The sequence below is a fragment of the Protomyctophum parallelum genome, assembly GCF_964188405.1.
Source record: "Protomyctophum parallelum genome assembly, chromosome: 2".
NCBI classification, from domain to species: domain Eukaryota; kingdom Metazoa; phylum Chordata; class Actinopteri; order Myctophiformes; family Myctophidae; genus Protomyctophum; species Protomyctophum parallelum.
In genome coordinates, this window is record NC_139699.1 from 18,756,985 (window position 1) to 18,772,611 (window position 15,627).

At 42.0% G+C, this 15,627-nt stretch overlaps 1 protein-coding gene across 1 annotated transcript in view; it reads left to right on the plus strand.

Moving 5' to 3' along the window:
• The window catches only part of LOC310877707 (tetraspanin-18B-like), a 41,401-nt gene that overhangs the window by 23,620 nt on the left and 2,154 nt on the right, over positions 1-15,627 (plus strand). The window contains exons 2-7 of the mRNA XM_083791656.1: positions 2,582-2,665; positions 7,463-7,657; positions 10,429-10,503; positions 11,452-11,550; positions 12,873-13,034; positions 13,829-13,912. Coding sequence (XP_083647782.1) covers positions 2,603-2,665; positions 7,463-7,657; positions 10,429-10,503; positions 11,452-11,550; positions 12,873-13,034; positions 13,829-13,912 — 678 coding nt within the window. The 5' untranslated portion in view covers positions 2,582-2,602. The remainder of the gene's footprint in view (positions 1-2,581; positions 2,666-7,462; positions 7,658-10,428; positions 10,504-11,451; positions 11,551-12,872; positions 13,035-13,828; positions 13,913-15,627) is intronic.

Sequence of the window (15,627 nt, forward strand, 5' to 3'; positions counted from 1 at the left end):
CCAACGAGCATTGTGTCTGTGCCTTTTACAGATGGCTCTGAAGGCCTCATTCACACGTATCAAACACAATCAAACAAATGTTTTAGGCCACCACAATGCTTTTCCAATGGGAGTCACATGGTTTGATCAAACATTTGTGTTTGATTGCTGATTGCCCCCCATCAAACAAACATGTTTGGTCAAACCATGTGACTCCCATTGGAAAAGCACTGTGGTCAGTGTCCTAAAAAATGATCTGTGTTTGATCGGTGTGAATGAGGCCTCAGACGATATCAGCTTGGTTTTATGACCTCAAAATAGCCACACAACCTGAACTTTGAACATTCAGTGGGTGTTCTGTGTGTCCTTTTGAGCTGCAATGAAAACAGGCAAAGAATCCCTCAACAGTGACATCTGCTGGCAAACTGTTATGTCATATATGGGATTTGTGGACTGTTACATCACAGTCCACAGGCAAATCAAAGCACATGTTTGAGCCAGAAAACCCCAGACCACAGAAAATCTACTGAATGTTCAAAGTTCAGTTTTTGTGGCCAAATACATATAAATGAGTAAATTACCATCAGTAGCTTTATAGCTAAACCAGTGGTTTTCGACCAGTGGTACTGGTCCATGAGGGGGTTCCAGGTAGTCCCCAGCTAAATGATGAACAGTTGATAACTAAATGGACCCTTAGATCTTTAACTCTTCAGAGCGTTTCATTTTACGCTCCCAAGAGTTAAATTATTGTTAAACATCTATATTACTCAATTTACAAAAAGTCTACACAATTAGAGAATTTTGAATAATAGAACAAAATATTCTAAGTTTTGCGTCTGAAAGGCTCGATCTCATCGAACGGTACGTGGTCCGTGGCTCAAATACTGGAAAAAAACAATGGGCCTTGATATGAAAAAGGTTGAAAAGCACTGATCCAAAACAGCAGCAGGGCCAGTAGTAGTAAATGCACACAGCACAGTTGCCCGTCTTCACACCCTCGCTGATGGCCAACTTGAACATGCCATCCTCCTCCTCCTCACATGCCCACTCGTCACGTACGTTGCTGGCATCAGAGGGGACAGGCTGTCCGTGTGGCGCCAAACAAAGAGTGTGCCATGACTGCCATCTGACGGTTTGCTAGCTTGTGCTCGCAGGTCCATCGTGTTCCTTTTGTACTGACTGAGTGCACTGGTGGCCACAGCCACTATTAAAGTACATTTACTTAAAGTACATTTACTTAATGTTTTGAGTGTACTTTACTTGAGTGAGTATAACAGGACCCCTGGGATCCAAACATACGATTTGGCTATACAAAATAAACCAGTAATACTACCTGAGGGCGAGAAGTGATCTCGCTGCGCGCACGCATCCGCCTGGGTGACAGCAGACTTGCGCTTTGGCATGCCCCCCCCCCCCATGCCAAAGTGCAAGTCTGGGTACAGGGTACAGGGTTTGATGATGTCTGGCCATTTATGGAGCATGTCTTGAGTGTACAGGGTTTGATGAGGTCAGCTCAACATTATGGAATGTCAGAACAGGTCAGCACCATATATGGAGATCTAAGGGTGGCAGCGGGGGCAGTGTCCTGAATGTACAGGGTTTGATGAGGTCAGATCAACATGGAATTAATCTGTATTGGCCATATATGGAGCATGTCACGAGGCGTGACGGACGGACGGACGGATGGGTTTTCATAGTAAACTGCGACCGGGTCCGTAAACACCATATTTCCTAGTTTTGAGATTTAGTGAAAATGTCTACATTTCATTTGATATCGTTGCTGTCTGGAGGGAACCACCTAATTCAACTTTTGAGGTTTTTGATTTTTGTTTTGCATATAAATCAGTGCTACCATCTTTACGTCTGTGTGTGTGTTGAAAAGTGCTTTGGCTAAAACCTCTTAACTCCATTGGACCCTCAAACTGCTTGCTAAAGCAACTAACTCCACCACCTCTCCCGCCCTCTCATGGAAGCTGACAATATATAAAGTCACAACATCAACTTTGATGAGGCAGTATTGCTTTGTTTTCAAAATATAAGGTTTTCTTAATTTCCCGCAAAAATGTATATTTTTATTTTTCTGAAATATTTTGGGTAGTTTCTTCCCGACAGAGATATTAGAAAGAAATTAGATTTGTTCTTTTCTACTTAAGTTTTAGTTCTTTCCCCAAAGCATGCTCTTTTGAATATTGATTGATTGTTTATTTATTTTCGTGTCCTGCACACAATGTGCCCAACCCTCATGGGTTTGTAAGACAGCATTTCACAATTGACTTTACAGAATGTTTAACTTTACATAATTCATTACAATACAACTCAGATTTATACAAATCTGCCACAACAAAAGTCCATTTGGCGAAACATATCTCCATTTTTACATAGTCATATCCCTTATGTCAGCATATTTAGAGCAGTAAAACAAAAAGTTAACTTCATCTTCAATTTCATCAAGATCACAGAACAGCAATATCTCTCTTCTTCAGTGGCATTAAACCTGCCAGTATCCAGTGCTAATGGTAATGTTCCTGACAGTATATATTTGTCTCTGTGCATCTCCAGCCATGCTTAAAGTGTGTGTGTTTGTTTGTTTGTTTCTATCCAGGGCCAAGGGGAGGTTCCAGCCATGGAGGGAGACTGTCTCAGCTGTATAAAATACCTCATGTTCATATTCAACTTCTTCATCTTTGTGAGTTCACTAAATGCATACTCTGCACACACACACACACACACACACACACACACACACACACACACACACACACACACACACACACACACACACACACACACACACACACACACACACACACACACACACACACACACACACAGACCATTGAAATGCCATCATTAACTTTATTCATTATGAGATCGTTTGTAATTTGTTGGTGAGTTCTGGCTGGCTTTGATTAAATGCTAAGCTATAAAACAGGACTATAAATCATATATTCTATTGTTGTCTCCCCCGTCGAGCAAACTCACCTTAGGACAGCTAGAGACCATGGGACTATGGGTTATGGGACTATGGGTTATGTCTAAACCTAAACCTAACCTTAACTGTTTAAGTGCCAAAACCGTAATCCCGTCTTCTAGACGTCTTTTTTTTTTCTTTTTTTTTTACAATTTTCTTTTTTTACACTTTTTTTTAAAAACGCCCTCTCTTTTTTTATAATGGGAGAATTGGCACTCAGAGCCTAAACTGGTGACCACCAGGTGGCACTGAAGACACTTCACCCTTTTTGCAAAACAATATATGTTAATGAGGTTTAGAAGATTTAGAACACTTTCCTGAGGGTCTTTATATGTGTAATATGTGGTTTTAGATATTTTTGTTACTTCCTGGACTACATCAAGGACTGTATAAAGAGGACAAGACGCGAAGACCGTAAGGGCGCCGCCATGCTCACATGGTGCTCCATGGAAGGAAAGAAACATGCGCAATGGGCTATATGCAGCCAACACTTCCGCGTTCAGCTTCCTTGGTCTCAACTGCGCATGTTTCTTTCCTTCCATGGAGCACCATGTGAGCAACATGGCGGCGCCCTTACGGTCTTCGCGTCCTGTCCTCTTTATACAGTCCTTACTACATCAAGGACTATTAGAGGACAGGAAGTGAAGCCCGTACGGCGGACTCCATGTTGCTCCCTGGAAGGAAAGAAACATGCGCAATGGAGACCAAGGAAGCTGAACGCGGAACTGTTGGCTGCATATAGCCCATTGTTGCGCATGTTTCTTTCCTTCCAGGGAGCAACATGGAGTCCACCATACGGCCTTCGCTTCCTGTCTTCATTTAATAGTGCTTGAACTACATGTTGTCTCAGTAAGACAGCCCTCCCCCTATCCACAAGGAGGAGCAGTGCACCAAAGCATAATTGGTCCTTACTAATGTCCATTATAAAATGCCAAAACTCCTACTCGGTCTGTGTCTCATAGGAGGACTGTGGGCAGTTCAGAAACCCGTCCACCAGTGACATCATCGTTATGCAGATTTGATTTGAAGATTTTTACAAAAAATATTTAGATTTTTATTATCGTGAGAACGATGGCTTCCAGGAATTCTTATTTCCAGGAATAGAAAGCCTGCATGAGGTTTCTATTAGCTTGGAATAATCCCTATCAATGATGTCACTGGCCTACAGCCCTCCTATGAGACACAGACCGAGTAGAAAACAATTGTGAGGACCAATTACATGAAGATAAGTTGAGAAGTGGTCCTTTAACCCTAACCCCGGCCTTAATAGGGTTTACTGGAAAGAGCATTTTTTGCATATTTGCAGAACAATTATGTAAAGTGGATTGAAATGCATGGCTTTACATTGGGCTATCTAAGACTTACCAGCACATAGCGGGAAAGCCGTTAACACATGGAACAACCCTATAACCTATTTAGACCTGAGGACGATTCTACTAATGTCTTCTAAATCATGACAGACCCTGAAAACCCCTATGTTTCTATGTCAGTGGTGCTCAAATACATGTCAAGGACCCCCAAAAATTATATGTATTTGGCCGCGGACCCCCATCTGAAAATATGTTGTTCCAGGGACCCCCCACCCCAGAAGCAAAGATTAAAAACGTTCGCTCTGAAATAATATATATTCAAAGATTTGCACCACATTTTCAGGATTTAAAAAAAAGAAGAAAAAAACAGATCTACTGTACAAGCTCGTAGCACGGCCGCACTACGAGCTTGTAGATCTGCTATTTTTCAATAGCTAAAGTATAACATAATGCTTAAAATAAAAACACCAAAAAGGGGTTCAAGACCGTCCTGAATGGGTTAACCCTGCGTTGTTCTCAGACAGTCAACATATACAGTACTAGAGTAGGTGTAGGTATTAAGCATTTAGGGCTATGGACCAGAGCTAACGTAATTGTCTGTCTGTCTGTCTGTCTGTCTGTCTGTCTGTCTGTCTGTCTGTCTGTCTGTCTGTCTGTCTGTCTGTCTGTCTGTCTGTCTGTCTGTCTGTCTGTCTGTCTGTCTGTCTGTCTGTCTGTCTGTCTGTCTGTCTGTCTGTCTGTCTGTCTGTCTGTCTGTCTGTCTGTCTGTCTGTCTGTCTGTCTGTCTGTCTGTCTGTCTGTCTGTCTGTCTGTCTGTCTGTCTGTCTGTCTGTCTGTCTGTCTGTCTGTCTGTCTGTCTGTCTGTCTGTCTGTCTGTCTGTCTGTCTGTCTGTCTGTCTGTCTGTCTGTCTGTCTGTCTGTCTGTCTGTCTGTCTGTCTGTCTGTCTGTCTGTCTGTCTGTCTGTCTGTCTGTCTGTCTGTCTGTCTGTCTGTCTGTCTGTCTGTCTGTCTGTCTGTCTGTCTGTCTGTCTGTCTGTCTGTCTGTCTGTCTGTCTGTCTGTCTGTCTGTCTGTCTGTCTGTCTGTCTGTCTGTCTGTCTGTCTGTCTGTCTGTCTGTCTGTCTGTCTGTCTGTCTGTCTGTCTGTCTGTCTGTCTGTCTGTCTGTCTGTCTGTCTGTCTGTCTGTCTGTCTGTCTGTCTGTCTGTCTGTCTGTCTGTCTGTCTGTCTGTCTGTCTGTCTGTCTGTCTGTCTGTCTGTCTGTCTGTCTGTCTGTCTGTCTGTCTGTCTGTCTGTCTGTCTGTCTGTCTGTCTGTCTGTCTGTCTGTCTGTCTGTCTGTCTGTCTGTCTGTCTGTCTGTCTGTCTGTCTGTCTGTCTGTCTGTCTGTCTGTCTGTCTGTCTGTCTGTCTGTCTGTCTGTCTGTCTGTCTGTCTGTCTGTCTGTCTGTCTGTCTGTCTGTCTGTCTGTCTGTCTGTCTGTCTGTCTGTCTGTCTGTCTGTCTGTCTGTCTGTCTGTCTGTCTGTCTGTCTGTCTGTCTGTCTGTCTGTCTGTCTGTCTGTCTGTCTGTCTGTCTGTCTGTCTGTCTGTCTGTCTGTCTGTCTGTCTGTCTGTCTGTCTGTCTGTCTGTCTGTCTGTCTGTCTGTCTGTCTGTCTGTCTGTCTGTCTGTCTGTCTGTCTGTCTGTCTGTCTGTCTGTCTGTCTGTCTGTCTGTCTGTCTGTCTGTCTGTCTGTCTGTCTGTCTGTCTGTCTGTCTGTCTGTCTGTCTGTCTGTCTGTCTGTCTGTCTGTCTGTCTGTCTGTCTGTCTGTCTGTCTGTCTGTCTGTCTGTCTGTCTGTCTGTCTGTCTGTCTGTCTGTCTGTCTGTCTGTCTGTCTGTCTGTCTGTCTGTCTGTCTGTCTGTCTGTCTGTCTGTCTGTCTGTCTGTCTGTCTGTCTGTCTGTCTGTCTGTCTGTCTGTCTGTCTGTCTGTCTGTCTGTCTGTCTGTCTGTCTGTCTGTCTGTCTGTCTGTCTGTCTGTCTGTCTGTCTGTCTGTCTGTCTGTCTGTCTGTCTGTCTGTCTGTCTGTCTGTCTGTCTGTCTGTCTGTCTGTCTGTCTGTCTGTCTGTCTGTGTGTGTGTGTGTGTGTGTGTGTGTGTGTGTGTGTGTGTGTGTGTGTGTGTGTGTGTGTGTGTGTGTGTGTGAGGTTGGCAACCTGGTACCCATCAGCACATGACCCACACTGCATCCTACATCCAGTACCACATGACAAAGAAACAGTCGCACACATATTAAATGGTTGCAGCCACTATAAAGGACTGTACATTGCCAGACATGACCGTCTGGTGGACCTGGTCTCAGACAAGATCAGAGGAGTACAGGACAGGACAACAAGAATGTATAAACACAGCACTGTAAAAATAGACTGGTTTGATCACAATGACACGCATGCCAATTCACTACAAAATATTCCAAATACCCCAGATATTGTGTTAATCAATGAAATTAGAAAAACTGTTACTATATTTGAAATAGGCTGCCCATTTGATTTGTATATGGACACTTGCTTTACATCCAAACTTATGAAATATCAGCTTCTGGTGGAACGTATTATGGCCTTGGGATATAACTGTCAACTTATTGTCCTTGTATTTGGAAGTCTGGGCCATGTCCATAAACTTGTGCTCAGGGGTCTGCAATTGGGTGGATTGTTAAAAACAAATGCAAAAAAGCTGGCTAAATACTGGTCTGTCTCAGCTACTATGGGCAGTCTGTCTGTCTGGAGAAGGCGTTGTTTCATTTATCCCTAGGTGGCTTAAAAAAAAAACAAAAAAAAAACAAAAAAACATCCTGTCTAGTAGTGTCAAGTAATAGTATGTAAACAATGTGCTATATATATTTTTTCTCTTCTTTTCCCTCTGTGTGTTAAGCATGTGCAGCAGCTATATCTGGTTGGACCATATAATGTATAACCTAATTCTGATCAGTGTTTGGGTCTATTGTATTACGCCTCTTGTGCAGATCCAAATAAAATAATTCAAATGTGTGTGTGTGTGTCTCTGTGTGTCTCTGTGTCTCTCTCTCTCTCTCTCTCTCTCTCTCTCTCTCTCTCTCTCTCTCTCTCTCTCTCTCTCTCTCTCTCTCTCTCTCTCTCTCTCTCTCTCTCTCTCTCTCTCTCTCTCTCTCTCTCTCTCTCTCTCTCTCTCTCTCTCTCTCTCTCTGTGTTGCAGCTGGGTGGCTCTCTCCTGCTGGCGGTGGGTGTCTGGGTGCTGGTGGATCCGATGGGTTTCAGGGAGATCGTGGCTGCCAACCCGCTGCTGTTCACTGGCGTCTATGTGGTTCTGGCCATGGGCGCCATGCTCTTTCTGCTGGGCTTCCTGGGCTGCTGTGGAGCCGTGCGCGAGAACAAGTGTCTCCTGCTCTTTGTGAGTCATTCTGTTATGTTGTCAGCAGAGATGTTTTGTCATTCATATACCGCAGAGTAGGATATATATATATATATATATATATATATATATATATATATATATACACAACAATACTGCCATACTGTTGGCTTTTCTAATGCTGAAAATATACATGGTGCAATTGTGCCCCCTGGAGGAGTTGAAATGAAATTACATCCAGTGCAGGTAACAACAGGACTTTTTGTGGTGCATTTCATGGGTTCGCAAAGTAGGGGTCCGGGGACCCCCAAGGGTCCTTGAGGGAGTTCTAGGGGGTCCCCAGCCAAATGGTAGTTCGTAACCAAATGGACCCTTATGGGTAACTCTACCCAAATGGACCCTAACGGGGGTTAAATGAACATTAATTTCACAGTACAAATTGGGGGTCCCAGAAAAAAAGGCCATTAAATAGGGGGTCCGCAGGCTAATTATTGTCAATTTGGGGGTCCTTGACATGAAAAGGTTTGGGAACCACTGGTGTATTGTATTTTATATATCTGGTATGAAATAAATAGACATTATTTAATTGTATTATCTAGGCCAGGAGATAATAAAGGTGAGTGACGGTTTTCTGAAAAACATTTTCATGTCAAGGACCCCAAAATGATATGTAATTGGCCGCCGACCCCCATCTGAAAATATGTTGTTCCAGGGACCCCCCCAGAAGCAAAGATTTGAGTTGAAAGCGTTCGCTCTGAAAGAATATATATTCAAAGATTTGCACCACATTTTCAAAAAATAGCAGATCTAGAAGCACGGCACTCTGTGCCGTGCTATGAGCTTGTAGATCTGCTTCAACTGCTTCATGTTACTATATGTAACAATAAATAATCTTGACTGTACAACCTACAGTAGTGCTGCACAAGTAATGGAAAAAAGGAAAGAGATCTAGAATCAGACACCTGTGCAAAATCTCATTTTGTGAGGAATGGTGAAGAACGGTGCAGCTCTAGTTGGCTGTCCAATTCATTAGTGTGGTTGCCTATGGGCAACCATACTATTGCTTTTGTGCCCTTTTATTTATTCTCTTCACTAGATAAACTTTATTTTGATATATAGGCCCATATAGGCCACGCCCATTTGCGTCTAGATAGATTTCCCGCCATTTTAATTTTTGTTCAAAACACACTTTTTGCTCCTCCTCCTACAGATTTTGTCCAAATCTCACAAAAATTGGTACACATGATCTACGGACCTATCCGATTAATACAGCACAGTCAGAATTTAGATCTTCTGTATCATCCGGCCGTAATAGTCTTCCGAAGTTCATGCACGGAATGTCCGATCCATCCCAAATCTGAATCACATGTCGAGGGTGGCTTAATCAACGCGGAGCCAAAAGCAATTCCATTTTCGACGGGTGCGATGTAGGCAACCACACTTTGCAATTTCCCAGAATTGCCTCTTTCTAGTTTCTTATTATTTCTTATTTCTCATTTCTTATTATTTCTCATTTCTCATTACTTGCGCAAGCAGAGCGCGCAAGTAATGTGTTCGCCCTGTCTCCTTCGTCGTGACAGCTGTTCCGCCATTCGAGGCTTACGCAGAAAAACATCAAATTTGTGCCTGTTTTGCTGGACCAATGATGACGAAATGACCATATTTCTTACGTCATCATTTAGAGCTAGTCATACGTATACTATATACATAATCAGTAAAAAATAAAATTGCAAATTGTGCCTGATCTACTGGGACCAGAGTACGTGGTGTGTGTGTGTGTATGACTAGCTCTAAATGATGACGTAAGAAATATGGTAATTTCGTCATCATTGGTCCAGCAATACGGGCACAGATTTGATGTTTTTCTGCGTAAGCCTCAAATGGCGGAACAGCTGTCACGGTTTTTGGACCAAAGTGACCACAGAATACCGCTAATCAACTTACAACTACACACTTTATACAGTATAGAGTATAGAGTATATATGTATACATATATAGTATATGCCTATATACTATTATATACTATATATATTTCTTACGTCATCATTTAGAGCTAGTCATACACATACACACCACGTACTCTGGTCCCAGCAGACCAGGCACAATTTGCTATTTTATTTTTACTGATTATGTATGTATTATAGTAGGTAGCAAATAATTACATCTAAACATTAATCATTTCAAACGTTCCTTCACAGAGATACTGAGATTTGACAGTTTACAGCGGGCGAAAACATTACATGCGCGCTCTGCTTGCGCACTAGTTGGCCATTTATGGCCTACTAGTGTGCAACAAGCAAGTATGCACTCGACAGAGTGCAGTTCTAGTTTCTTATTATTTCTCATTTCTTATTATTTCTCATTTCTTATTATTTCTCATTTCTCATTATTTCTCATTTCTCATTTCTTATTATTTCTCATTTCTCATTTCTTATTATTTCTCATTTCTCATTTAGCCTAGGGGATATTCCTGGTTATTTTAACAGGTTTAAAATCACATCTGGCTGAAAAAGAGATGCGAGTGCTTCACAATAGAAGGCCAACTATGAGGGTATTTGAACACTAGATGCCTGCCGGTCACAATGTGGGACAGGGTCTCAATTTTGTGGGACGCCTGAAAAGTCTTGGAAATGAGTGTCCCACGCAAAGGGGGACACCCTTCACCCTATTCACCTATTCACCCTAGTTTTAGTTACTCTCATGTTTTTTTTTTTTTTTAATACATGTTTTCGTGCAAAAAATGAGAATGGTGTGAGAATCGTTGTACATTACAGAGTTATAAATCATATTTACACTTTCTCTCTAATCAGTTCTTCATGCTCATCCTCTTCATCTTCCTCACTGAGCTGGCAGCGGCCATTTTGGCTTTCCTCTTCCGGGAGCAGGTGAGTTTGTGTGCCTGTTCAATGTTTCCCTTTGGATCAATAAATACATGAAATGACAAGAGACGCTTTACGACATGGCTCTGAAAGAGGCAAACTGTGTGTGTGTGTGTGTGTGTCATGACTGTTTCCCTACATGACTGTTTCCCTACTGTTTCCCTACATGACGGTTTCAAATCTGATTTCAGTAGATCTGTCTGAATGCAACAACCTGATCTAAATCGGATTCCATGTGACTTTTTTTTCGCATTTAGACTTAATTAAACAAATCGGATTCCAATCTGGATGTGGCACGGATTTGATTCAGGTTAGACTGCCAGTCTGAACACACAGATTGAATCTGGTCATTTGCACAAACGGCAGTGTGAAAGGTCGGGCCAAAAGATCAGATTTGAGAAAAATATCAGATTTGAATCGGATTTGACTTGATGTGACTGCAGTCTAAATGTAGTGGCTTTAAAATATTTTAAAGATTTTCTTTCTTTTTTATTGCTTTTTCTGCCTTTATTGATAGGATGAAAGTATTATATGTGACTAAATGCCATTGGATTTTTTGGAATTTTCGTTTTGTCATGTCATTTGAAAGTAGGGAATCATAGCTTCAAATTGACATATTGGTTGTTGAGAAAACAGGCTTGAAAGGTTCTGTGGTCTCTAACAATACACCTAGCTACATGTTTAAGCATTTATTTCATAATTCCATGTCGATTTCAGCTCTGACACTAGTATGTGAATAGTCTGCCTGTGCTATTAACTCATTTTGGAAAAAAGGAAAAAAAAGTTTTTCTCCTCTGGTGAAAAGCTGGAGTTTGCGCGATGGCAGGCTCTCAGTCAAATCTGGTCACATATATATACTGTGTTACAGTATACTTTATGTACCTGTGCTATCGTATGTACTTTCTGTGTACCTCTGCTATCGTATGTACTTTCTGTGTACCTGTGTCTATGCAGCTGAACAGAGAATACTTCACCAGGGAGTTGAAGCGTCACTATCAAGGCCACAACACCACCGACGTCTTCAGCTCCACCTGGAACGCCGTCATGACCACGGTAAGATGGTTTCCTCTATCGCCATGGTAACCTTAACTTACTCTATCGCCATGGTAACCTTATTACTAATCTAATGTTTATAACAACAAAACCATGTGACCTTTCTCGGTTCCAAATTCGCATCATTCCCAAGTATGATGAAGGTTCCATTTCAAAATTCTTCAGAATAGCAGATATACAAGCTCATCACAATGCATTATGAACGTGTACAGTCCATTTTCAAAAATACAAAAGCATAAAACAGCGCTTAATTGGTTAATGTAAATTTTGTAATAGTAATGTAAATTTGGTCACATAACTCGATTAAAATACAAGTGTGGCATATAATATTTATCGGCTCTGCAAATTTTTTCTCCCTGCTCGGCACAATTAAACACCATCATTATACATTAAGAGCAGGGACATAGCTAATAACAACCCCCCATGGTGAACATAAATAACAGAGCCCACCGGTGGTGCTGGGGTGGTGGTGGGCTCCGGTGGTGCTGGGGTGGTGGTGGGCACCGGTGGTGCTGGGTGGTGGTGGGAGCAAACAGTGCATAACAACAACCAGGAACCATATGCAGAAGGAAGGCAGGAAGAAAGCATGCAATCTAGGTGAGCTTAAACACCCTGCCCAATTCACCCTTTGTCAGCCTTCTGATTGGTTCCTGACTGACTAACCAGCAGGCTCTTTCTGCCTTGTTCCGCCATGGTTCCACCTTGTTTATGTTGAATTTGCTAAAACATCATTTTTGGAATTTACTAAAAACAAACCCAGTCACAATGCTGCACTAGTGATGTTCCTTTACACTGACACCAAGTTTAAAATAAGAATTGAAATCACAGAATATCAATACGAAGCAACTGAAAAACATGTTATTTCAATGGTAGTGGATGGAGAGAAAGGATTTTTGTCCAACTACGAAACGACAACCAATGGGTGCGAAGAGGGGCACAACCACGGGCGGGACTTGACAAAGGGTGAATTGGTCAATTCCACATCAGCTAATGACATGTGGGTCTTGCAAACACTGAATACACCCACATAGTAGCAGCATATTAACCCCTTGAGTAGAGTACATAATATGTGGCTTCATGCTGTGCTCAAGGGCGCACATCATGAAGCCGCTCGAGTATATCTGACTGAACTTACTCCGCAAGCTACATATCATTCTTCAAAATCACTAGTAGCGAAGGTTTTCAGATAATTGTAGTGGAGTGAAAAGAAATATGGAAATACTCAAGTAAAGAAATAAATACCTCAGAATTGTGCTTTAGTATAATACTTGAGTGCATATACTTTGTTACTTTCCATCACTGGTTCCCGTTTCTTTGCACAGTTTGACTGCTGCGGTGTGAGCAGTCCGGAGGACTTTGAGGAGAGCATGTTCAGGCTTATCAACCCCAGTAAGATGGTGCCTGAAACCTGCTGCCAGAGGGCCGCTTACTATGTTGACATGGAGCAGTGTGTGGGCGGGAGCATGGCCTTCCGCTACAACAAGGTAACATACTAACAACACATTCACTACTATCATTGATTCTCAACCTTTTCAATTTGTATATGCATTAGATTAGAGACCACAAACCCCCATTTGATAGCTTTTGTTGGAGCCCAAGCTAATCTCCTCAGTGTTAATTTAACTCTGAGACAATAATCAGACTCATCAATTTTTCAAAGTTTGATTGATTAATATATTAAAAGATTTAAATAAAATATTCCCCCAAAAATAAACGAGGGGGATAAAGAGGGGAAATAGACCCGCAGCAAAGGCCGTCGGAAATGGTACTCCATAGAGTGGACACGCTGTCAGGCTACATCAGAGCCTACTGTAAGTGCACGGTCCGATAGGGCCGATTCATACTCCTATTTTACCGCTGTAGTGCCGAAATGATTTCGGCTCGTCAGAAATTTTCAGTATGGCACCGAAGAGCTGACTTTAGGACGGTACCCGCCCCCCCGAACCTCAAATGACGTCACATTGTAGGCTCTACAGAGCCGAACCGACTTTTATTCGGCTCTAAAATAGGAGTATGAATCGCGCCATAGACCAGCAATACGGGCCTAAAGCGGACATTTTTAACTCAAATCCTTGCTTCTGGAGGCCCCTGAAACAACATATTTTAAGATGGGGGTCCGCAGCCAAATACATATAATTTTGGGGGTCCTTGACATAAAGAAGTTTGAGAACCACTGATATAGCAATATATGTTTTTTAGAAAACTGTTAGGATCTAAAAGACTAAGAACTGTCGGTTTGAATGTTTTTTTTTCTTCTAATTGTCACATTTCCATGCAGGGCTGTTACTCAGCGATGATGGACTACTTTGAAACCTACATTTACATGTCTGGAGCTCTGGCCATCATGGTGCTGACTATCGAAGTATGTTCACAGACATCTTTATGATAATGATAATCGGGGTTGGATATTTCTGTGTTTGATATCCCCTCTCTGGACATTCATTTTCATGGCCATACAAATGCCAACCAACCAGAATGACCAGAAAGTAATGATACAGGGAAATGTATACTTTCTGATATGTTCCACATTTATAATTGATAATATCACAATTTAACAATTTGATTAAAAAAACAAACTATATTAACCACATTAACCATGGCTTCCCAAATTTGGGCACATTTGTCAAAATGTATCAAAAATATAATTTGTTTTTTATAGATTTTTTATTTATTAATAGCACATTTACAAGCTCACAATGGTCCTCATTCACCAAAAAGAAATACGCCACAATGTAACGGTGGTGTAAACAGATATCGTATTTATCCGTCCGATCAAGCTACGTTGAGAGGACGTGTTATTCAGAGAAGCTGGTGTAATCACTTCATTTGTGCGGATCGCTGAGTGTATCCTTTCCGCATTTTTCCCAAGCGATTCGCCTGGTGTCGCCTGGTTAGTTGGAACATCCACGCCCATTCTACACCATATAAGGCAACAGGAAATCTCGAAATACGTCATCAGAGGATTTAAATTCTATACAACAGCGCGAAGAGCTTGTAGAGTAGTTAATTTTGACAGGAGGTTCTCTGCACGGACAGATCTTCACGCAAACAGCGCAAGTTATATGTATATAATTATAAACGAAACTTGCCAACTTGGCACGCATTGCTTCACTCCTTGTTAAATGTCAGAACGTTAATAAGTTAACTGATGTTACAGTTACTTTCACATAATGAGAAAGAAGTTAATTTGTACTGTTCACCACACGACCAAATGCTATATTACAACTCGGCAATGATAAGCCCTTACTGATGAATGCATTGCAGGGTTATATAAAAAAAGAAAGAACACTCGCCTGCAGAAGTAAAATAGATATCCGATATTCTTTTTGAATCAGAGCTGCATTGATTCATGCGGGGAATAGATTAATATCATCTCACTGTAATCTGTCTGAATGCCATGTGGAGAATGGATTTGTTCTGATCATGGACACGTAGGCATAGCTATTTAAAATTTCAACCATATACAGCGGGTAGCCTATATCCTCTTTGTCAGATGTAAGTGCAGGTTCATTTCATGATGTCGTCATATAAAAATGATTCTTGGGACACTTGGCAAACTTGATTGATCTCATGATGAGATCAATGTAGTAGCCTACAGCCTACACAGCTACAACGTTGCCCATATTATAATTAATTAAGGTGAGCTGGCTTAAAACTAACTGGCCAAATTGCACGCGCTGATGCCATAATGTGGATTTATAGGGCTAATTAGCCCTCGTGACTGCTGTCTGTCTGTCAGACCGGCATGTCTGTGAACCATAGAATGCCATATACCATAGAATGCCATTCGGGCCGTGTTCTGTCCTGGCCGGGCTCACCGCGCCGTTATATTCATTTTCCAATGTAAATTTCACCCAGATTGGACTCGGTTCAGCGGCAGCATGCTGCTGTCCGCCCCACACACACACACACACACACACACACACACACACACACACACACACACACACACACACACACACACACACACACACACACACACCGACAGTCAGAGAACTGACTCAGTAAACAACACTAACACACACTAAACAACGTTGGATTCGTACAGTGCAGAATGCAGATAAGTGTAGGCCTATG